Source organism: Malus domestica, chromosome 15 (genome assembly GCF_042453785.1).
Source record: "Malus domestica chromosome 15, GDT2T_hap1".
Lineage (NCBI taxonomy): Eukaryota > Viridiplantae > Streptophyta > Magnoliopsida > Rosales > Rosaceae > Malus > Malus domestica.
The window spans coordinates 53,585,520-53,610,821 of record NC_091675.1 but is presented as its reverse complement, the minus strand read 5'-3'; the positions used below and the strand labels follow the sequence as shown (position 1 = coordinate 53,610,821).

The 25,302-nt window shown below is 40.8% G+C and overlaps 1 protein-coding gene, 1 long non-coding RNA gene and 1 other non-coding gene across 3 annotated transcripts; all 3 read right to left on the bottom strand.

Moving 5' to 3' along the window:
- Positions 1-5,363: 5,363 nt before the first annotated feature.
- On the bottom strand, positions 5,364-7,597 carry LOC139192405 (uncharacterized). The gene is made up of 4 exons (XR_011576551.1): positions 7,371-7,597; positions 7,058-7,194; positions 6,388-6,446; positions 5,364-5,574 (listed from the first exon to the last, which is right to left on the bottom strand). It is a non-coding gene; the product is annotated as an uncharacterized lncRNA (long non-coding RNA).
- A 9,399-nt stretch (positions 7,598-16,996) lies between these two features.
- LOC114821667 (magnesium transporter MRS2-4-like) lies at positions 16,997-25,231 on the bottom strand. Its single transcript, XM_070813062.1, has 5 exons — positions 25,168-25,231; positions 24,182-24,580; positions 23,536-23,984; positions 17,441-17,716; positions 16,997-17,272 (listed from the first exon to the last, which is right to left on the bottom strand). The coding sequence occupies exons 1-5, from the start codon at positions 25,229-25,231 to the stop codon at positions 17,258-17,260; spliced, it is 1,203 nt and encodes a 400-aa protein (XP_070669163.1). The 3' UTR covers positions 16,997-17,257.
- Positions 22,701-22,772, bottom strand: TRNAE-UUC (transfer RNA glutamic acid (anticodon UUC)). Its single transcript has one exon. It is a non-coding gene; the product is annotated as a tRNA-Glu (tRNA).
- Positions 25,232-25,302: the final 71 nt, after the last annotated feature.

Below are 25,302 nucleotides of genomic sequence, written 5' to 3'. Positions count from 1 at the left end.
AACGAAAAGCATACTCCATTGCTACTTTGTCGGGTGTAGTCAAGACTAGTCCCGCTCCACAGCCCTGTTGGTTGGATGAGCCATCAACATACAGACTCCATGCTGGGGTTGTTGGTTCTATCTTCTGAGCTTCCGGGGGTAATGAAGCCACTGCTTCAGGTGTAGAAGCAATGTCAACCGGATATGTGAAGTCGGCAATGAAGTCTGCCACTGCTTGGCCCTTCTCAGCTGGCTTTGGTTGGTAGGAGATGTCAAACTCACCCAACGCTATTGCCCATTTGATCATTCGCCCTGAAGTGTCAGGACTTTGGAGTATCTGTCGAAGAGGATAATTGGTAAGCACGATGATGGAGTGCGCTTGGAAGTAAGGGCGGAGTTTTCGAGCAGACATGACCAATGCCAGAGCCAATTTCTCAATGTTAGAGTACCGTGTCTCCGCATCTTGTAAGGCTTTGCTAGCGTAGTAGACAGGTCGCTCAATATTCCCATCCTTTCGAATGAGAACGGAACTTACGGCTGAAGCTGATACCGATAGGTAGATAATGAGAATGTCTCCTACCTCGGGCTTGGAGAGTAGAGGGGCTTTACTCATGTACTCCTTGAGGTTTTTGAATGCCTCGGCACATTCATCAGTCCATGTAATGTACTTCCTACTTCCCTTAAGTGCTTTAAAAAAGGGAGCACATTTGTCTGTGGCCTTAGAAATGAACCTAGTTAAGGCTGCCACCTTGCCAGTAAGGCTCTGGATGTCCTTTGAAGTTACCGGTTCCTTCATGTCGAGGATTGCTTTGATCTTCTCGGGATTAGCTTCAATGCCTCGTTGGCTAATCATGAAACCTAAGAATTTGCCAGAGCCTACGCCGAAGGCACATTTGTTGGGGTTTAACCTCATTCGATACCTCTTCAAAATAGTGAAAGTTTCAGATAGGTTGGTGATGTGTTGGTCAGCATGTTTGCTCTTGACTAACATATCATCAACGTAAACTTCCATGCTCTTCCCAATCTGCTCGGCGAACATTGAGTTGACTAGTCTCTAATAAGTCGCTCCTGCATTCTTTAGGCCGAAAGGCATGACTTTATAGCAGTATAGTCCTCTGTCGGTAGTGAAGGCTGTGTGTTCTTGATCCGAAGGGTTCATGAGGATTTGGTTGTATCCTGAGTAAGCATCCATAAAGCTCAGGAGTTCACACCCGGCCGTAGAGTCTATAAGTCTGTCAATAAGAGGAAGAGGGAAGTTATCTTTCGGACACCCTTTGTTTAGGTCGGTGTAGTCAACACACATTCTCCACAAGACCTTTTGAAGCAAAAGACTTTCTTTGGTCGGATTTTTCTTAACAAGGACCACATTTGCTACCCATGTCGGGTAATTGACTTCGCGGACAAAGCCTATGCCTTTGAGTTTTTCAACTTCTGCTTTCATTGCCTCGTATCGTTCAGCGTCATAAGATCTTCGCTTCTGTCTCACTGGCTTGATCTTGGGGTCAATACTCAAACGATGACAGATGACATCGGGAGAGATGCCTGGCATGTCCTCGTATGACCAGGCGAAGACTTCAGTGTTCTCTTTCAAAAAAGATATCAATGCTAACCGAAGGGGTGGTGACAATGTGGTGCCAATCTTCACCATGCGATCTGGATAATCTCTTGAGATAGGTACCTTCTCCAACTCTTCAGCAGGTTGGGCTTGCTGGGTGAAAGAGTCATCTCGAGGATCATCGGGTTGATTGTTGCTATCAGGAAGATCCAAGTTCGCTTCATCTAGGCTGGTCTTTGTGACTTGGTCATGTACATACAGGGTTTCCTTGGGTCCGGGCAAGTGTTGTTGCTTAACTGAAGTGTTGTAACATGATCGTGCACTAAGCTGATCTCCTCTGATGTAGCCGTTGCCATGGGGGGTTGGAAATTTCATCAACAGCATATGCGTGGATACCATAGCCTTGAGATCATTGATGCCTGTGCGCCCAAAGATGACATTGTATGCCGTTGGGCAGTCAACCACTAGGAAGTTAGTGGTAATGGTAGCCGTGTAAGGGCCTGTACCAATAGTAAAGGGTAAATGTATGCTCCCTAAGGGTTGCACGATATCACCGGAGAAGCTTATCAGAGGAGAAATCGAGCGATCGAGCAAGTGTTCAGCTACACTGAGTGCCCTGAAAGCTTCGGCAAACATGATATTGACCGAAGCCCCTGTGTCTACGAGGATTCGTCGAACATCAAAGTTGGCTATGTGAGCCTCCACGATCAATGGGTCGTTATGAGGGTAGATGATGCCTCTTTCTTCCTCAGGGTAGAAACATATCGGATCCCAGTTAGGCTTTTGATACTTCCCTCCCCTGATGTCTTCCACGTGAAACACTTGGTGACCAGGCCTCAGAATTCGTTCACTGTTTTTCATGGCCCTATTGGAAGATTCAGATATGGGTGTGCCGCCACTTATGGAATATATGACATTCACCTGGCGTTGGTTACGGTTATCCCTTTGAGGGTGAAGGAGGAATTGATCAATTTTTCCTTCTCGTGCCAAAGCTTCAATACGATCACGGAGGATGATACATTTCTCGCTATCATGGCCGTTATGCTCATGGTAGCAACAAAACATGCCCGCGTTATTCGGGGGCGTGTAATCTGGGTGCCTCGGCTTTGGCTTTGGTATCAGGTGAGCTATGCTGGGGTAAATGGCCGCGCATGTGGCATTCAAGGGCGTGTATGTCTCATACCTTGGGGTAGGGGGTATCTTGACGCGGGTTTGACCCACTGCATTGACTGCCTGGGGGCGAGCGTTATTGTGGCGATACCCTTGGTTATCGGGATAGTGTCCCTTACTCTTTTTACTGAAAGGAGAGTGGTGAGGATGGAAATCCTTCCTCTTGCCTTGAAATTGATATGTCTGTTGATTCGGTGAAGCATTATGCAAGGCATGGGGAGGTGCCACTGCTGTTTGGGAAGTCGAGGTCTTCTCATTTAGGTGAGTCTGGCTTCCACCTCCCACTTGTTGATAAAGGATGGTTGTAGGGGGTTTCTCCTGATATGTCTTTGCCTCGGCGGAGGCATGGTTATAAGCCTGCGCCATCACCTCAGAGTAAGTCTTCCAAGTATTGGCATTGATCATGTATTTAAAGAAACAATCACGTAGGCCTGCCGTGAAGGCTTTGAGGGCAGTCTTGTCATCTGCCTCGGCACACCGGGAGTATTCATGGCTGAAGCGGCCAGCATACATACGTAATGACTCGTCTGGCTTCTGGCGGATAGTGTACAAGTCATCTGCAGAGTGCAAGCGATCGGTTTGGAAAATGTGTTGGGAAACAAATAGTTTCCTCAATTCCTCAAATGAGTCTACCGTCTCAGGTGTAAGACGACAATACCAATTTAGAGCTCCACCAGAGAGGGTGGAGGGGAAGAGAAGACATCGCTCTTCGTCGGTGTGCATCCGGTATGCCATGGTGGACTCAAAGAGGTTAAGGTGCTCAATCGGGTCCTCTTTTCCAGTATAAAGTTGCAAGCCAAGCTTTTGCTTTGTCTTTGCTTGAAGGGGGGTGTTGAGGATCCTCCTTGTAAGAGGGCCAGGCCTGGGTTGGTTCCAGTCAGGTATTTCAGCCTGACGTTCAGCCTTCAACTTGTTTACTTCCTCAAGAAGTTGTAGGACAAGGGGGTCCTGAGCGGAGTTATGTGTCACTGGAGCTTTCTTTCGTAAATCTCCATCTCCTCTTGGAATTAGGAAGGTTTGATCAAGGGCATGTGATTTTTCCCTGGACTCGCTGTACTGGCTTCCAGGGTATGTCTGTCGGAACACCTCTGAGTCCCCTGTACCCTCATGTCTCTTTGGGACTTGTTGCCCCTTCCCCAAATTGGTGGCCGGCTTGGGCCGTGGCAGGGGACCGAGTCTCTCAGAAATCCTTGGGTCATTAATCTTTGAGCTTATATGGATGGAATTCTCTCGACGTTGCTTCAGGAAATCCCGACAATCGCGAAAGACGGCTTTCGATCCTTCTGCCCCTTCAGCAAAGAGGTGTCTCCCTCCACTTCTCATGGTTCGGGTCGAAGCAACTGGGTTAAGAGAAGCCTTATGTTGATTATCAAGTCGAGGGGTAATCTGTTCCCTATCAGGGATATCTATGTCGAATGCATGTGACCCTCCATGTTGGAGGGCACCCAGTTGATGGTTGACTTCCACGGGGGCAACAAGCTCGCGTGTCTGAGCTTGCCTAGCTTCGTGGAATGTCTCGAAGAGCTTCTCATATTGCTCCTGGAGGACCTCATTCCTCATTGCTATCTTGTTGTTCTGAGCTTCCAACTCATCGACTTTAGCTTGAAGAATAACTCGTTTTCCTTCCTTCTTTCGTTGTTTCGCACTATGTGCAAGGGGGGTGTCATTCTGTGTGCTGTGACTTCCTTCGCTTCCCATGTTGGAGAGGGATGCCTGGTCAAAAGAAAGTGTACGAATGATAGAAACCAGCTTGACACAGCTGAAGAGAGTAGGAATAAGTGTCGTTTCCCACAGACGGCGCCAAATGTTGATGCACAAAATCTGCGAAGACTTTGGTACAACAGAAAGTGTCAGGTTTTGTGACCTTCGCTTGGTTGCTTCGGTCACTAGTGAGGATAAGTACGTAAATGAATAGAGACAGAGAAGCAAATACAGGATGTACGTGGTTCACCCAGATTGGCTACGTCCACGGAGTAGAGGAGTTCTTATTAGTAGTGAAGGGCTTACACAAGTACAAAGGATCAAGCTCTCAATTTAGTGAGTTCTTGTGAATGATTTAACACAAATGGCATTAGGCAATATTGTGGGGGAATGACCCCTATTTATAGAAAAACTTGTAGCTTTGTCACATTGACATGTGTCATGTTGTGATTGGTTCTTGATGTCGACACGTGCTGCGCTCTGATTGGCTTCTAATCTTGACACGTGTCGAGTAGTGATTGGCCTCCTGGTCGGAGGGGAACTCTTCTGGGTCCTTGACAGTATAGCGTTGGCCGGTGCTCGGTAGTTTCGGGATTGGTCAAGTATGGTACAAACACGATTCATAATAATTGACAGCTCAACATTAATATTGCATAATATTCTAGGGCTGATCTTATTTCCATTTTTGTCTTAAGATGATTTTTTTTTTTATTCTTCTTCTTCTTCCAAAGAAACATATGATTGGAGGAGAAGTCTTTTGCTCAACCTTGGAATTTTATGAAAAGAGCTTCCTTTTTCTACATCCATCCCCCACAAAGACGATAGACAAAGTTGTTGTGGAAAATTTATAAGTCAATCAGCAGGAATAAGACAAAATTGGAGGAGAAGTCTTTGCTCAACCTTTGGAATTATATAATAAAATACCATTAATAATCTAAAGAATTGTAAATTTGAACAAGTGTTCATAATAAAATTGACACACCCCGTCCCGAAGGAGGGCGTGCTGGCCGTCACGTGAGAGTGACGTAACCATTTACACAGTTCGGAAGCTTTTAAAAAAAAAATTACAATTACTAAGATGACCCACCCGATGATGAGTCCTACTTTTGTGAATTCTGTCAGAACACCGTTAGATTCCTCGTGGCCACCAAAGCTCTGCTATCTAGGACCTGGAGGGGCGCAAAATAAAATTGAGTGGGTCAGTAAAACAAAGTTTTTCGAAAACTTTTCATTTAAAACATTTCTAACCCCTCGCCGTAAAACCTGTATACTTTCCCAGAAAATAGCATATAAACATATATATATATAAGCATATATATAAGCAAAAATCTCAAATCACAATCCTTTAACACTTTTCAGAAAAATATGCCATGCCAAGTGTCGAAAACATAATCAGAATGCATCCATATCAATCAGGTGAATGGAGACCCTACAGTGGTCATGTACGGCTGATTCTAAAGCTTAACATCTAATCCAACCGGAGTCACCTCGGTGACCTGTACGGTCTAACTCTGCACGTCACTCGGAACTACATAAGGTAATCTGTACGATGACAGGTGTATAAATACGCTCTAGTGCTTCTCACATCAATCATCAGCGCGCATATCTAAGGTCACCTACCAGTCGGAACCCCTCTAATGGTCTGTACGACTGGCATGTCGGAACCCTCACATGGTCTGTACGACATCCACCTACTTGGATCCAAGACGAGCGTGCGGTGTGGTGAATAATAATATAAGCACTATCACCTAGGTGCAGGTTATGAGCTTTTCAATGCAATTCATATAAAATAAATCATCTGCATATTAATAAAACTCACATGTACGTCCACCGCATCAATTCATATATATATGCATCATTTATCAAACTAATTATCTCAACGATTGCATGCATGGCAATTGAAATCATAACTTTCATAAAAGCGTATTTTCTGGGAAAAACAGTTGTATATAGGTAATACGAAATCAAAACTGCCCACTCACCTGGAGTTCGCCCAACAACTCCCTAGCACCGTACATCAAGGCGTTGTGACGATCAGTGCCTAGAACAATAATCAAATCCAACCTCAGAAATCCTGCCGATCGAATACATAACTTATATAAGACACGTCACTACGTAGTTCGATCCGGATGATCTGCAACTCAGATTTCAAATCCGTAACTTCCAGAGGTCCACAATATACCTCTAGGACAACATCCTAAAATTTCATTACCATCCAACGGTCGGATCTCCGTCAATTTCCAAAACTAAGTGACGGTTAACATTCTATTTTATGAACTTACAACTTCAATTCCGGAAGATCCGTAAATCGGATTCCCAATCCGTAAGTTCCTATAATCCTCAAATATTACGTATTACAACGTATCAAAGTTTGATGACGATCCAACGGTCGGATCGTCAATTCACATTTTCACCTAACCACGAATCATAACCAACTTAGGTTCAATTATTCAATTTACGTCTATCAATTATCAAAACTGAACCTAGAACCTCAAACACAGGCTAATAATGACATTGGCGGGCCATTGGCCACGCGCCGCCGCGTGGGCCACCGCGAGTGGCCGCCCCGGCTCGCCGGAAAATTCAACTATTTCCAAAAATTACCAAAATTTTCAGATTTGAAGATCTCAATGAGGAGAACAACTTTCATACCTGTGGCCAAGGCCAATTTGGCCTGGAAGTTCTTCAATTTCACCAAAACCGTGAAGAACCCTAGAATTGGGTGTTTCCAATTCGACCTTCAAAATTGTTCCAACGCCTCAACTACCTCTTGGGCTTTGTTCTAGGTCCTAAAGGAATGCTAATGGTGTTAGTAATTGAAAGAAAAAATTTCAAAATTTGATGAATTTAAAGAAAAAGGTCGCGGCACCCGTGTGGGTGTTCTTCGCGAAATCACCATGCAATTCAATGATTCTTGGGGTGAAACGTGAAGAGGGAAGGCCTAGATGTTGATTGGAAGTGGTACCTTGATTCAATTCGTTGGAAAATTGGATGAAAACGACGAAAACCCGCCGATTGGAAGCACGGGTCGCGCGGGTATACGGGTTGGGGAAAACCCATTTCTTCCTTCTCTCCTCCGCTTCTCGCCCTCTCTCCTTTCCTCCTTTCCCTCCTCTGGTTGGTCAGTTTTTCCCTCTCTCTTCTTCTGATTCGCCTCTCCTCCTTCTTCTCCGATTGGGCAGCTTTGCCCAATCCCTCTTCTTCTTTTTCTGTTTTCTTGTTCTTCTTCTCATACACATACACACACCAAAAACCTTTCCCTCATCTCAGCCATCCATTTCAAATTCCATTAAATCTGGGCCGTCCATTTTCATAAAAGAATTTCTATATTTTACTAAAATTGTAATTCCTTAAAATCCCAAATTTCAAACGTTAATAACTTCTTCGATATAACTTCAAATCACGAACCGTCTGCGCCCACGCGTCTGTAACGACGAGTACTACGAGGATATGTCAAGAAAACAAATCTTAGATGGCACGACACAACGATTAACCTCGAATGATATGCGTGCCTCAAAGGGCATTTTTGTAAAATCCTTTATTAAAATTTTAAAAATTCTTAAAATTAGGGACGGGCTGTCACAAAAATACCATTAATAATCTAAATAATTGTAATTGTAAATTTGAACAAGTGTTCATAATAAAATACCATTAATAATCTAAAGAATTGTAAATTTGAACAAGTGTTCAAATGATGATAGGCTGCGGTCTGAGGATTGGCAGTATCTTAATGTCTATTCGATAAGTACTCAGAGCTAAATCTTTCATTTTCTTCCTTGTTTATATTAGGGTAATTGTTTCATTTTCTACATCCGGTCCTACAAAGACAGTAGACAAAGTCGTTATGGAAAAATTTGTAAGTCAGTCAAAAGCATGTGGTTGCAATAATTGATCTATTTAATCAGTTTTATGAAATACGTGTCCTTTTTTAGGAATGAGTAGTCCTCAAATCGAAAGATTTATTTGTAGATCAATTAAATTCATCTTGGTCAATCTGAAAATTTTCCATTTATTCTTTCTGTAGATGAAAATAATAACTACTTGTGCCTTGAAAATAAAATAAAATTCATCACTTTTTTTCATCATTCACCTCTGTTAATGGTAGACAATATTCATTCCTAATTATTAGGAAGGGAAAAAAGGAACGAGATGTTTGGGTATCTAGGCAGCTTTGGAGGTGGTTAGCATGCCATTTTGGTACCTCTTTGCTTCTTTCAGATTCTTTGGATGTTTTTGGGGATATCTATGCGCGTAAGCACTTTTCCCAACAGTTGCATAATCTTTGGATTTTTACGAGTCTTTCTACTATTGCAGCTATTTGGAAGGCTTGAAATAAGTTTATTTTTTAAGGTCGACCACTATATTTTCATCATCTCTGCTTGTCTATCAATTATGCGATTGTTCATGGTGGAAAGTTTATTACTGGTTACTTTTAGGGTTTTGACACTCGAATCATCTCTTCGATGGGGATCCGACCTATCTCTCGCAAGGCGCCTACTATTCTTCCTATCCTTTGGTCTCCTCCTTGGTTTCCTTGGATTAAACTTAATACATATGAAGTTTTCAGGAACTGTCATGGTCATTTTCTTGGTGGTTTCTACCAATAGATTAGTTATTGCAACTCTCTTTTTTGCATAATTATATGCAATTATTATTGGTGTAGAGTTTGCATATCAGCTGGGTTGACATTGTCTTTGGTTGGAAAGTGACAGCTCTAGTGTTATTTCTGCTCTTCAACTGTTTGATTTTGATCCTCCATGGCATCTTCGTACGTAATGATCTATTTGTTTGGACTGCATTCGAAAAATGACTTTCTACTCATCTCACATATATCGGGAAGGTAATTTTGTTGCGGACAATTTTGCTAACATGGGCTTGTCTTCTCCAACTTTAACTTGGCATGATTCTCCTATGACAATTGCTTGCTGCATTGTTTTCAGATTATGTTGGCCTGCTTGGCTATCGCTTCTCAAATTAATGTGCATCTTGGCATCCATATTTGTCTCACTTTTTTTTTTCCTAACTTTTTGGTGTTGCTCAACTTGTTTTGCAGGTTTAGACCTTTATGTTTCGTTTTAGAGGGGTTAGGTTTCATGTCCCCCTTATTTTCTTTGTATCTTTATTGTTTTCGTTTTTAGAAGGGTATGGTTTATGTCCTCCCTTTCTTTTTTGTGTATTGTTTTTGTTATCTCTGATTTATAAGGGGTAAGGTTTATGTCTCCCCTGACTAGGTGTAACTTTTTTTTTCATTATTAATAAAATTTATCTCGTACCGTTAAGGTTTCCCAGAAAAAAAAAGAAAAAAGAACAAGATGCTTGGAACTAAAATAAGTTTGGGCCTTGTACAAGGCCCCGATGATTTTATTTCACTCAAGTACCAATGGATATTTTAATTTCAACAGAAGAGAACAAGAACCGAGGTCAAGGATTTGAAAGTCCTATACACGTGGTGCTGTGGGCGGCAAACACCCCTTTCAAGATGTACATTTAACCCAACTGGATTTTATAGAGGAAGTGCTACTTTTCAATGGCATTTTTGTAGTTTTGAGTAAATGATGGCTCAAGTTGCAATGTAAATTCGTATCTTTTGTCACTAAAACATAAAGAATTATTTTGAAAGTAAAAAGCTTAAACTAGCGCAAGGCCAACATGTCTTGCTCAGGCATTTGGACGGGTATTGCATGGCCCACCAGTTGCCGAGAAATTTTTAGTTGTAACAGAAATACATGTGGTACATCATGTGTTTTTATGTGAGTATTGGGAATATTTTTTTTTAAGTTATTAAATTTTTAACATACATATCACATCATTTATATAGCGACAAGTGGTGTACCATCATGTGTGACTGTTACAGTGAAAAATCTCTCTCAGTTGCCTTTGTAAAATTGGACCGTTCGAGGTTGTTAAAGAGTACAAATCATCCCTAGATCTAAAAAAACTGAAATTAAGGATCAAATGATTCGGACCGTTGAAATTTATCCACCAACTACAATTATTATAATTTTTAGAGGGAGTCCCCTGTTTGTAGTTGTTAAATCAAATTTCAACGGTCTGGATCATTTAATCTTTAGTCTTAGTTTTTTTAGATCTAGAGAGGAGCCGTACTCGTTGTTAAATGGGTTGGAGGGTGTAGACAAGGGTAGTCAGGATGGGGTTTATATCACAAAGGCAATTAGGATGAGCTATTATCATTTATTTGTAATTTGCATTTAATTGTATAGCTGCTTCAAGACTCCTATGTTTTGCAGACCTCTTATGGCTTTTTACTAATCCGTAATCAGAGTAGGAGGAATTGAATTGAGGAGAAGATGGAATGGGGTGGAATCAAAATTGGATTCATGTTGAAGCTGTTTACTAAACTATCTGGAATCAGAGTAAAAATGATGTTGATTACATAAAAGTTGTTTACTAACTCACATGAACCGGAATTGAAACCCATTTGATTACTAAACTGCCCTTGTTATAAATAATATTTTTATATGCCAGTTAATGGTTAATTTTGATAAGTATGCTCATAAAATCCAATTAGCTATATGAAAACAGAACTATTTAGCAAAATAAATAATTAACAAATTTATAAAAATATAAAATCACAAAAAAAAAAACCCAAAAAACAATATTCTCCCCCCTACATCCCAAACCCAGCTCCTCCCCACCCCCTGTTCTTAGTCTTAAGATGACCATGCGGCCACGCCACACATTTTCCCCTCTATTTGTGAGTTCATGCATGGGTTTTGGATAGTCTGCTAGTTTGCGGCGACAGGGCAAGGAGAATGGGGTCGGGATTTCACCGGAGTCGAAGCTCATCCGTTAGGAATTGGTGGGTTTGGGGAGAAGAGAGATGGGTCTATAGACTGGTCATGGAACTGGGGAGGTGAAATTGTGAGGGGTATTTGGGTTTACCAAAAAAGCATATGGACACTATTGGTAGAAAACTTGGATCCCTGATGAATCTATTTCCAAGAACTCAATTCCCACCTCCAAATTGAGAATCAAATTCCGAGAATTTAAGGAATTGTATTCCGTATTTTGGATGGGTCCCACGTGAATGTTGATTCCCTACGGTTTGGTAAATGCTTGAATAACTTGGAATTCGTGCAATTCCGTTTCCCACACTTTCATTCCGGTTTGGTAAACACGCCCTTAGGCCATCTTCAACCAAAAGGTCCAGAGGGCCAGATGATCGAAAATAGCCTGAAACTGTTTCCAACCGAGAGCTAGGCCAGGTGGCTCGTGGAATCTGAGAGGGCCCCACAGAATCTGAAAGGGCCAAAGGGCTGGAGGGTTGGCTAGCCAGAAAAAACATTAATCATGTCGGTTATAACCAACAGGAATGCTTAAAAAGAAATTTGAATCCAACGACTAGTTTGCGTTACCGTTGGATTCAAATATATATATATATATATATATATATATTTTTTAAGGTTTTTTGGGCCTTTTTTTTTAAATTCTAAAAAATTCTAATTTTTTTCCTATAAATACCTAAACCATTCATTCACCATTCCTCACAAAATTTAAGTTGTTGGATTTGAATTTAAGTTGTTGTAGTTTTTAAATTTAAATAATAAATTATGTTTGGCCCTTTGACCCTCGGTTGGAGACGGTTTTTTGTGACAGGGTTAAAATGAGCCCTATGACCCTTTGGCCCTCGATTGGAGATGTATGCAAATATGACCATGTACTGTTCATTAAAATATTAATATCTTGGAGGGCCAGATGGCTAAAACGAGCCCTCTGACTAGCCCTCTATTGGAGATGACCTTAGTATATAAAGCCTTGTAAAGTTTACCCTAACGTTAATGAGAATCTGAAACTTCACAAAGGGCATCTTTTGGGCCCTTGCCCTTGCCTTCCACCATCCAGTAGACTTGTTCTTAGTGGGCTTAAGAAACCCAAACAAGAATTCTGTGGGTCAGTATTTCTAATATTTGATTGAAGAGCATACCTTGATCCAGAAGAGAATTCACATATAAAGTAAGATAATTGACAAAATAAAATAAAAAAAAGGGGAGGAGGACGAGTACCAAGGATGCTGGAGGAATGGGAGATGACCGGCTCGAGAATCCTCAAGTCCCGGGCGGGAATGGCAGCGCGTCGAATAATAGCGTTCTTGTCACACTCGATGAGATTTGAGCCCCCAAAGTGGTCAAACCGCATCCAAAGCCTGGCTCCTCCGTCCTTCTTCCCCTTCATAACACTAGTTTGCATATTACGTGGTATAAATGGCTACAAATAAGGGAGTCATTTTAAAGTTATAATAATTATAACTATTGGATTTTCATCCAACGGCTCACACTTCTTGATCAGGAGGATCCTCTCTTTAGGCTCAGGAGAGGATCCAAATCCTTTTATTAGCATATGAGGCCACATAATATGCAAACTAGTGTTATGATACAATTAGTTAAAAACTTAAAATAAAATATTTTTAAAAATTGTATTATGATACTTAAAGTACTAGGACATATTCTTAGCAACAATTGTAGCGTGCAATATAAGTTGTCCTCAACGATTACAAATGATCAGGACCTTCAACAAGTCACAAAAAAAAAATTAAAAAAAGATGTCTCAGCAAGCATATATGCTTGAGAAAACAGATCACTGTTTTGGTTTTTTTCCTATTTCAGGGCAAATAAAAAAATTAGTATAAAATCTGGATAGTCGTGTAGGGGGTATCAATTGGGATTTTGATGGATTTTAATTCTTTTAATGAATCTAAGGGTATTCAATCAGGAATTTAAGTGATTATTTGAAATTCAATGTGTATTCAATCAGGATTTTAGATAGTTTATTAAAATCCTTAGAAATCCGGGTGTATTTAATTAAAATTTTAAATAAGTTTATAACATTCCAAGTGTATTCAATTAGAATTTGATTTTAAAGAATTTGAAAAAGATGAGGAATTAGAGGAAATTGGAGAGATTTTGTAGTGTATTTTAAGCATAAATCTCACCTCTCCCCAAGAGATTTTGAGGGAATTGAATCAAAATTTTACATGGAATCTCTACAAATCAATTAGAGTCCATAAAAATCCATGGATTTATAAATTCATTAAAATCTCTCAAATTCCCAATTGAATACACCCCCCCTTAGAATTTTGGTGATATTGAGAGTTGATGAAGTAGGTGATGAAGGAGGAGGGGGTGGAGAAGGTGAGGTACTGACGAACAAGGTGAAGTTATTGACAAAGAAGGTGAAGCTATTGACAGAGAAGGTGAAGGTACTGATGGAGAAGGTTATGAAATTGGTGAATTTAAATTTGAAGGCATTATTACCTTGCTAATTTGCACCACTGATATATAATAATTTTCATCATAAGCAATATGTTGAACTACTGGTGCTTGGTCAGAATTAGCAGTTGAAACAATCGAGTTTCTTTAATCATAATTTTCCTTATTAATTTGACCATGAAAATTCTCAATTATTTTCTAAATATTGGATGCTTTAATTCATAAGTTGAGCAGTTTGTGTTGCCCTGTTAGTCATTTTTTCATGCTCATTATTTAATTGCGGACATTACATTATACGTGTTCAATTGGTTTCATAATTTCTGATAAGTTCATTCCCATTGAATACATCAACTTATTATGATGTATGTGACTGCTTGAATCAGAACTCATCGAATGAAGGCGGCAGCAAGGAAATTTGAGCCTTGGCTTGTAGAGATACGATGTACCTTCTAAACTTATCGGATGTGAAGATTTGTATGATCAAATTTGTGATTAATATAATTGGACTTTATTAAACTTCTCATGATTTTATAGAATTTTTGGTTTAAATTTGTGGGTTTTTTTTCGTTTAAATTGTGGGTTTTTTGACAATCCTTCATCAAATTTATGGTTCTTTTGATGTGAATTTATGTGAGATTAATCAACTGCAATGTCGGATATGATAATAGGTGGACATGTTCATATGTTTTCCAATGTTGTTATATACTCTTCTATCAACTCTGAATGTTGAATTGGCCAACTATTAATGTCAAATTAATCAAAGTTGGGCATGAGTTCATATGTTTTTCAATGTTTTATAAAAATGATGCAATTTTCACTTAGTTTTGAGTAGATGGTGTTTTAAGTAGAATAGTAAGAAGTTCATTTGAATATAAATTCTGAATACTATACTACCGTTCTGCTTAAAACGCCCTAATACATGCATAATCTGAATGAATATGTAAACACTACTTGAGAAACCAACCGTATATAAAATCTGAATGATTTTATTTGTTTCTATCTTTTTTCTGGGTTTGTCTGCTATGGCTATTATGATTTTGACTTGCTAATGGACTCTCTAAAATGTTTTTTGGCTTTTTCTTTAATTCAAAAAACTAAAACTGATTTTGTTTGCCGACGATTTGTTATGTGGAATGGCTATAACATGGAGAAATTGACACTGATTCTTTTACTACGTGTATATCAATTTGTAATCTCTATTTTAAAATATTATTATTATTTTATTTATTTTGTCAATGGGCTGCTTTTTTATTAACAACAATACACATTTATAAGAAAGAGGCCCACACAATACAAACACAACAACAAAAGTATGAACCTCCAAAGTACAACGAAATCAAGCCCAACAAAAAACAAAAAAAACCTAAGCAGCCTACATCCTCTGCCGCTGCTGCCATCAAAGGACCACCAAACTCGAACTAGTTGCCTGAAATCATGCCAAATTGAGCCCCCAAAGTGGATAAAAAGAAAACATCAACAACCTCCAAAGAGCATATCGAAGATCGGCACCACGAATTGAAGGAAGCTCGCAGGAAACAACCCACGAGCAACAGAGGCAACAAGGCCAATTTGAGGCAAGAAGGTGGTGAGAACACCCGAGCATCAATAAAATCCAAAGCTCTACATATCTTCCTCCTAAATGGAAATCGCGAAGATTCGTCGGTAGCCACAATGAAGAAGAAGGCACTAAAATTACTTTTGTTCCAATCCTTTTCATCAATTTATCAAGCTCTCACGTTGAACCTCCTAGGAAGCATATGCACTGGTATAGGTTTGGTTACAATAAAAGAAGTAAATAAATTATTACTATGACACGATAACATTGCGAGAGGTCTGTTATTAATCTCCCTATCAATGGCAGTAGCAAATATGATGTATTGAGACACATATTTTAATACCATGTTTATTAGTGTGTTGGTATTACGCCAGGAGGGGTATTTTACCTTTGGGGTTGCAACGAATGTGGAGTTTCGTTGGACCAATGATCAATTGATAGAAAAAATCTTTAAGCTGATAAAAAATGAATATTAAATCTTAAACATTGGGAGAATACTAGGATTCCCAAAACCAAGTGGTATTTGGATGAATTTTGATTGATCGACTAAAAGTAAAATCTTAATTTTTTTGGCGACAAGTACACACACGCACTCGCACTCCTAAATACTCATAGCACAAACAATGGTGGACTCGGATAAACACTAAACACCCACAAATGCATATATTGCACACAGATTCAATGATGGTTTCTTCTCATAATGCATATCAAGACTTTTGACTCTGTTGGTTGTATTTTTGAAGTTAGGAAAACTCATATGTTGCTTTTACAGGAGACTAGAACACTGATGGATGCAGTGCAGCCTTGGTGAATATGCAACTCAAGGAAAATAGTTTGAAGACTTAAAAGGGGCTGCAACTTAAAAAGAATTCGGTTTAGATGCTCTCTTCGACCTCCCCAGTATGCGAGTTATCTATAAAATATTCTGTTTTTAGTGTATATTTGAACTTGGAAATGGATTTGGGTTTTTTTTGGAGAATTTGAGGTGGTGGTTAAAGCTTTATGAGTGAAAAAGAAGGCTTTTGATACCTTGCCATTGAAAGAAGGTTTTGGTTTCTTGAGCTCCACTCTGTTGGAAAATTTGAGTTGGAACTAGAATCTGTTTGGTTTATGCAACAGAACAAACTTTGATCCAGCTGCATTTTTGTTCTTTCGGCTTATTGAATTCGAGCCTCTGAATTTAAGATAATTCCTTCATGCATTCCATTTTTTATTGATCTAAATACTACTATTTACATTTGTTGTTTGATCTTCTACAGTCAATTTTTGCCATGATTTTGGAAACATTTCTTTAATTTTTTTTTGTTTTTTTGTTTTTTGCAGCCTTCCAATCAATCCAAATTAGGGATAAAGGGGTATCTCTGAACTCCGAGGAAACAAAAGCCCGAAGCGGGACCAGGATCCTCGTCGGATCCATTCCCTAGGGATCCCGCAATCTTGTCCGTTGATCGTATATCGTGCGGTCATAAATCATTTAAAATTTAAAATTTAAAATTCAGATGTAAATAGTAACTAACAAAAACGGACAGCACGATATACGATGAACGGACAGGATCACAGGATCCCTAGAGAATGGATCCGGCGAGGATCCTGGTGCCCCGAAGCGCTTACTGAAAACAAATTCTGTCCCAAAGCTCCTCAAAACACAATCCATCGTCAGCTTAAGAATTCTCCTGTTTCTCTCCATCCAAACCACCCATATCACCACCAAGACCAGGTAACGCCACATCACCCTGGCCTTCTTTCCCTTGCACACCAAAGAATGATATTCGCTAAGAAGAGATAAGCAGTCCCAAGGAAGTTGCACACTTGTAGTATATTAATGTGATGTGCTTGCATGTAAGTTTTATGCATTTGTGTATAATTGTATGGATGCACTTGAAGTTGCACACTTGCAACATAGATGTAACATGGATGTACCAATGATAGCGAAATTAGTTCCAACTGGAAACCCACAAGAGGTCTCCAAAGCCTCCAAATTATTCCAGGAGCAAGTGCAACCACAGAACTTCGCACAGAAAATAAGCAACATTTAGAAATCTAACCTAAAATTCGTTATCTGGAACTGAATCAAAGTTGATGTACCTGCATTAAAACGCAAGCTAACGGTGAAAAATGATATTTAATATTGTTTTGTAAAAGGTTAAGTTCTCCAGGACGAGATCCTTTAAGAAGTTTTTGTGTAAACTGAACTTAATAGTCAATTTCTTTAGTATAAAGTGGTTATAGTAGATCATAACAATTAGCACTCACAGATAATATTTTGTTACGGGTTCCATCCAGTTGCATAAAATATGCCTCAAGCAGCATCTCTAGATCTTCTACGTCATCGTAATCCATATTGTTACTGTTTACCAAGCTCCCACTTCTGTTGGAACTAAGCCGACGTAAATAGGGTGCAGAGATGCTATTTGAAGCAGAACGCCCCAACAAAGCCTCAGGCTGTTGATTCTGCATCCATTTCATTGTTAAATATAAATGTGCCATATCTTCATTGTCATCCAACAAATGTTCGAGTTCATCCCTCACCTGAAATCAGACAGACACATGCTTCTAACTCAAAAAGAAATAACAACAACAACAACAACAACAAAGCCTTTTCCCACTAAGTGGGGTCGGCTATATGAATCCTAGAACGCCATTGCGCTCGGTTTTGTGTCATGTCCTCCGTTAGATCCAAGTACTCTAAGTCTTTTCTTAGAGTCTCTTCCAAAGTTGTCCTAGGTCTTCCTCTACCCCTTCGGCCCTGAACCTCTGTCCCGTAGTCACATCTTCGAACCGGAGCGTCAGTCGGCCTTCTTTGCACATGTTCAAAATCACCGGAGCCGATTTTCTCTCATATTTCCTACAATTTCGGCTACTCCTACTTTACCTCGGATATCCTCATTCCCAATCTTATCCTTTCTCGTGTGCCCACACATCCCACGAAGCACCCTCATCTCCGCTACACCCATTTTGTGTACGTGTTGATGCTTCACCACCCAACATTCTGTGTCATACAACATCGCTAGCCTTATTGCCGTCCTATAAAATTTTCCCTTGAGCTTCAGTGGCCTACGACGGTCACACAACACGCCGGATGCACTCTTTCCATCCAGCTCGTATTCTATGGTTGAGATCTCCATCTAATTCTCCGTTCTCTTGCAAGATAGATCCTAGGTAGCGAAAACGATCGCTTTTTGTGATCTTCGCTAGATTGCTCCGGTCATTAGTGTGGATAAGTATATAAATGGATAGAGATAGGAAAGCAAACACAAGATGTACGTGGTTCACCCAGATTGGCTACGTCCACGGAATAGAAGAGTTCTCATTAATTGTGAAGGGTTTACACAAGTACATAGGTTCAAGCTCTCATTTAGTGAGTACAAGTGAATGATTTAGTACAAATGACATTAGGAAATATTGTGGGAGAATGATCTCGTAATCACGAAACTTCTAAGTATCGGAGTGTGGTGTCGTCTTGACTTGCCTTATCTGTCTCATAGGTAGATGTGGCATCTTCTCTGGAAGTACTCTTCCTCCATCCAGGGGTGGTATCTTTAACTGGTGGAGATGCACAAGGTAATGTATCAATTTCACTTGAAGCTTACTTGTAGTTTCAGGCTTGGTCAAGCGCGATACAAACCATGTAGTAGGAGTCCCCCAAGTCGCCGAGCTAGGGGGTCTGCTGAAAGAGGTGACAGACAAGGTAAGCAATCAGAGCTCCGACTGATTGTTCACCTTCTCCCCATCTTGCAGCAGCATGAAGGATAAAGAGAAGAAAAATGAGAAGAGATGATATGAGATACTTTTGCTTTTGAAGAAGTAACTTTCCACAGGCTTATTCTTGAACTGAGCTGGAGGGTTTTCTGGTTTCCTCCAGAGTATAAGGCCGACTGAAGAATTTGAGGGTCAAAACAAGTCCATCAAATCTAGAGTACGTTCCACCCTGCTGATATGGGATACTTTTGCTTTTGACAGAGTAATGAATGTATCGGCACGTGTGCTGTTACGCTTGTCTCCACATGCTTCCTTGTATCCTTCGCACTTGCCCTATCTGTTCCTCAAGCAGATGCGGAATCTTCCCTGGAAACATGAGATGTTGAAGATGAGTACTCGAGAGCAATGCCAGGTAAGTAATCAGGTAAGGGGTTCCAGGCAGTCAGTTCCTGGCTGGAAGCTTGATTCCAAGTGCTGACTGATTGCTCTTTTTCTCCTTGTCTTGCAGGTAAAAACAAGGCCAAAAGAAAAGACAGGGAAAAAGCATGATATGGGATACTCTTGCTTTTAACCCTGATGATATGAGATATTCTTGCTCTAGTATAGCTTGTTTGCAGAGGTATTATCGGGGGGAAAGAAAGCTGAATATTTCGAAAGGCTTCGTTGGAAGTGCCCTCTCAGATATGATGAAGGGTTGAGCATTTTTGCAGGTCTGCCTGTCCGTTGGGGATGGAGGTCGACATATATAGGAGTCTCCCTAACAACAAGTAGTAATGCTATTCCTTTACCCTGCTTGGTCATAGCACGGTAGTGGGAGCTGCCAGTTTCACATGTTTTAACTCTGTCAGAGCACTTTGAAAAAGTGGTCTGTGGTATCTGGCTCTCGAGATTCGGAGAACGATGCCTCTTCGATTTTTGAGAAAGCAATCATGCTGGGGGTATGACTCTCGAGATTCGGAGAGCAGTGTCTCTTCGATTTTTGAGGAAGTAATCATGTTGGGAGTCTGGCTCTCGAGATTCGGAGGGCGGTGCCTCTTTGATTTTGGAGCAAGCAATCTTGTTGGGAGTGTTGTCTCGAATGTGAGTAAAGGTTGGGCATGTTTGCTAGTCTACCTTGCCACGAAGCACAAAGGTTGACACATAGGGACTTTCCAATTATCCAGCAATGGTACTGTTCCTTTACCCTCTCTTCGATTTTGAGAAAGTAGTCATGTTGGGAGTCTGGCTCTCGAGATTCGGAGGACGGTGCCTCTTCGATTTTGGGGCAAGCAATCTTATTGGGAGTGTTTTCTCGAATGTGAGTAAAGGTTGGGCATGTTTGCTAGTCTACCTTGCCACGAAGCACAGAGGTTGACACACAGGGACTTTCCAATTATCCAGCAGTGGTACTGTTCCTTTACAGTTGTGGGTAATAATATGGTAGCTAGACCTTCAAAATTTATGTGTCTAAACTTTTGTTAGTGCTGTTTCTTTGCTATTCTTTTACCTTTCTTGGTCAGAGCGATGTAGTGGGAGCTGCAAGCTTCACGTGCTCAACTTTGGCAGAGAACTTTGGCAAAGTTATTTGTGGTACCCATGAGCTATTGTTGCGTGTGGGAAATGGGTGATTGAACAGTAAGATTCATGTGCTTTCTACTTCACCAGAAGTCTTCGACAGAATGCCCATAATTTCTGCAAAGCTGAGTGTGCGTGTGACAGGTGCTGACAAGGCTAGAAAAGTAGGTGCCTCTTCGATTTCTGAGATCGGCCCTCGTGGTCTCTGAGCAGCCCAGCTTTTGAGAAAGCGAGCGCCTCTTCGATTGATTCGGAGAACGATGCCTCATCGATTTTTGAGCAAGCAATCATGCTGGGGGTCTGGCTCTCGAGATTCGGGGAGCAGTGTCTCTTCGATTTTTGAGAAAGTAATCATGTTGGGAGTCTGGCTCTCGAGATTCGGAGGGCGGTGCCTCTTCGATTTTGGAGCAAGCAATCTTGTTGGGAGTGTTTTCTCGAATGTGAGTAAAGGTTGGGCATGTTTGCTAGTCTACCTTGCCACGAAGCACAGAGGTTGACACACAGGGACTTTCCAATTATCCAGCAATGGTACTGTTCCTTTACCCTCTCTTCGATTTTTAAGAAAGTAGTCATGTTGGGAGTCTGGCTCTTGAGATTCGGAGGACGGTGCCTCTTCGATTTTGGAGCAAGCAATCTTATTGGGAGTGTTTTCTCGAATGTGAGTAAAGGTTGGGCATGTTTGCTAGTCTACCTTGCCACGAAGCACAGAGGTTGACACACAGGGACTTTCCAATTATCCAGCAGTGGTACTGTTCCTTTACCCTTGTGGGTAATAATATGGTAGCTAGACCTTCAAAATTTATGGGTCTAAACTTTGTTAGTGCTGTTTCTTTGCTATTCTTTTACCTTTCTTGGTCAGAGCGATGTAGTGGGAGCTGCAAGCTTCACGTGCTCAACTTTGGCAGAGAACTTTGGCAAAGTTATCTGTGGTACCCATGAGCTATTGTTGCGTGTGGGAAGTGGGTGATTGAACAGTAAGATTCATGTGTTTTCTACTTCCCCAGAAGTCTTTAACAGAATGCCCATAATTTCCGCAAAACTGAGTGTGCGTGTGACAGGTGCTGACAAGGCTGGAAAAGGCTGGAAAAGTAGGTGCCTCTTCGATTTCTGAGATCGGCCCTCGTGGTCTCTGGGGAGCCCAGCTTTTGAGAAAGCGAGCACCTCTTCGATTTTTGAGATCGGCCTTCGTGGTCTTTGAGCAGCCCAACTTTTGAGAAAGCAAACGCCTCTTCGATTTCTGAGATCAACCCTCGTGATCTCTAAGCAGCCCAGCTTTTGAGAAAGCAAACGCCTCTTCGATTTCTGAGCAGGCGCCTCTTCGATTTCTGAAGCTTCGTCGAGTGCAGATTTTTATAGGGGCTGGCATTAAGTTCCAAAGCACACTTGAATCTCCACCAGTAGAAGCTTCATTCTTGCACTTCTAAGATCTTGATTTGTCCGACCTCTTCTCTCTTCAACACCTTTGAAAATGTCTGGCCCCTCCGACCGTCGTTTTGACTTGAACCTTGTTGAAGAGGCAGCCCCGCCTTCTCCAGACAACATATGGCGCCCATCCTTCGTCTCCCCTACTGGTCCTCTTACCGTTGGGGATTCCGTGATGAAGAATGATATGACCGCTGCGGTGGTGGCCAGGAACCTTCTCACTCCCAAAGATAACAGACTACTTTCCAAACGGTCTGATGAGTTAGCTGTGAAGGATTCGCTGGCTCTCAGTGTTCAGTGTGCAGGTTCTGTGTCTAATATGGCCCAACGCCTATTTGCTCGAACCCGCCAAGTTGAATCATTGGCGGCTGAAGTGATGAGTCTCAAACAGGAGATTAGAGGGCTCAAGCATGAGAATAAACAGTTGCACCGGCTCGCACATGACTATGCTACAAACATGAAGAGGAAGCTTGACCAGATGAAGGAAACTGATGGCCAGGTTTTACTTGATCATCAGAGATTTGTGGGTTTGTTCCAAAGGCATTTATTGCCTTCGTCTTCTGGGGCTGTACCGCGTAATGAAGCTCCAAATGATCAACCTCTGATGCCTCCTCCTTCTAGGGTTCTGTCCAGTACTGAGGCTCCAAATGATCCCCCTCCGGTGCCTTCTCTTTCTGGGGCTCTACCGACTGCTGAGACTTCTCCTAAGCAACCTTTGTGAAGGCTCCCTCTTGTGTGCTTATTTTGACTCATGTATATGTACATATTTGTAGCTTATCGGGGATATCAATAAATAAGCTTTCCTTCATTTCAACGTATTGTGTTAAATACACAAAAGTTCCGTTGCCGGGAATCGAACCCGGGTCTCCTGGGTGAAAGCCAGATATCCTAACCGCTGGACGACAACGGATTTGTTTAACTCAAAAAGAAATAAAAATAAAAATATTAAATAGTGGCATACAGATAAAACATGTATGCTGAGTCCCCATTTTACAGAAACTTTTTGTAGCATATTGTCAAATAGTAAAGAGTATCAACTTCTCTTTGTACTCTGCACAATCTGGAAACAGCTAAACACTCAAACCCATGCACCACATAAATTCAATCCCACGCACCAAAAAAACAAGAGCTGATGACAATGGCTCTCAACTATAATCAAATTATTCAGTGAGCCAAACAACCATAGCATCTAGCCCAGACAACCAACCAGATGTGACTAGGTGACCAGAAATATATGCTGAATGAACGTAAAGATGCTTTTATTAGTGACATGAATGACATTTCACGAGCGCACTACCACTACAAATTTCTATCTTTGACATATTGATGTATCTGTTTGTTTCAGTTCCTAATTCATGAAATATTCTTGAAGCAGATTCTGTGGAGACACTTAATGAGGTTATTTATGTCAATCTGGGATTTACTGCTTTATATTCATATTGGATAGTGTTAAATTATTTACGGCACCAGTGGCTTCTAAAACCTTTTTCAGTTTTCAAAACAAATTAAAATATCACAAAAACTATCAAATGACAAACATTTTAAGTCCAAGTTGCGTCAGGTTATTAATGCCCGAAAGAATTGAAATTAGACATGCAACATAGCAAATCATCTGAAAAAATATGAATAATGACAAATGATATCCCTCAAGAAGAAGGGTTAAGCAAACATACCTTCTGTACACGTGCAAGCAAACGTGTAAGAATGCTTTTCAAACTCCTCACAAGTTCAAGGTTTTTGGTGCTAACATTTCTAACCAGTTCATCTAAAACAGGGTAGGCTTCTCTCTCAAGGTCTGCTACACTAGAATTCAAGTATGTACAGACAACTTCTAATGCAATCTCCAGAACCTGAAACACAAATGGGAGATCACACTGCACACCTTCAACGGCTTCAGGAACAGGTAACCATTGCCTTCCGGTTGAAACATTCATTCCACTAACTTGTTCATCAAGTGGACTTGCTTCTTCTATCCTGGATTGCCTTTTCTGAGGAAGTTGTTGCCTTAGCTGATCCGCAAATGGAAGAACCTCCTGCCGAAGAGGATCAAGCAACAAAAGCTCTTCCGCTGTAACTATAGCCTTTATAAACTCTAAATTAACCACCATGGCCTTTTCCCTAGCTGCAATTGAAATGAGAAAACATATTTCCATTGGTCATCATGGTCTGCTATGGCTACACAATAAAAAAACCAGCAAATAAAGTAACCCTAACCCTAATGCAGCTGCAATGCTTAATAAAATTTGCAAAACCCAGAAGAGAATTCACATATAAAGTAAGGTAATTGACAAAATCAGAAAAAAAAGGGAGGAGGAGTACCAAGGATGCTGGAGGAATGGAAGAAGACAGGGCCGAGAATCCTCAAGTCCCGGGCGGGAATGGCAGCGCGTCGAATAATAGCATTCTTGTCACACTCGACGATCTCTGATCCCCCGAAGCGGTCAAACCGCATCCAAAGCCTGGCTCCTCCGGTCTTCTTCTTCCCCTTCACGCCACCGCAGCCGCCAGCAACAACCGCGCTCAGACTATTATTAATGTTGTTGGTATTGGTATTGTAGATACTGACATTGTTGGAAGGCGGAGGAGATCGAATCGGCTGCGGAGGCGATGGAAAAGGGGAAAGGGAGGGCCAATGAACTTCTTGGGGGCGGCGCTGGATGCTGCTGCTGCGCTTGAAAGAGAAGGGACCCTTCTTCTCTCCTGCTCCGACTCCGACTCCTCATCCTCATCCTCCCCAGCCGCTTGCTTCATTCACGTTCTCTCTCACTCAAGTTCTCGACTCCCTAACACACACCTTGTTTGATATTGTTGTACTTCGTAAAAATCAAAATTGTTTCTGTTGCAACATCAACAAATTCGCTCATGATCAAGTTATGCTTTAAGAATAAGTGGCTGTGAAATAAAGTTGTAGAGTGTTTGGTAAACTTTCATGTAAAATAGATGTTAAAAAAAAATCAATTTTTTCAAAGTTGGGTTTTGCAGCTTCTTGTTTTGACTTTTTTTCACCAAAAACTGTGAAAAAAAACTGAAGCTGAACGTTTACCAAACACAAAAAAGCTCCTAACTTTTTTTTTATACCAACTTTTTTCATAATCATCTCTGTACTAAACTAGGTCTAAACCTGCCTCTTACTTAACCTGATTAAAATTTTCATTTATTATTAATATTTTATTATAATAATACTTTAATCATCATTTTAGCATTTTTCTAAAAATTTTAATTAATATTTTTATCTCAACCATTTCATCTCTTGCGATTTTCCCCTTCTATATAATTTGAGCGTCCCAAATCTAAAATCCTCCCACCATTTTCGGGTCCCCTCCTCTTCTCTTCTATTGCCACCCCCGCGTCCCTCCGCGGCATCGACATTGTTCCACCTTCCCTCTACACCAAAATCCAAAAAATAAAAAAAAATAAAAATTAAGGGAAGGTTTATCCAC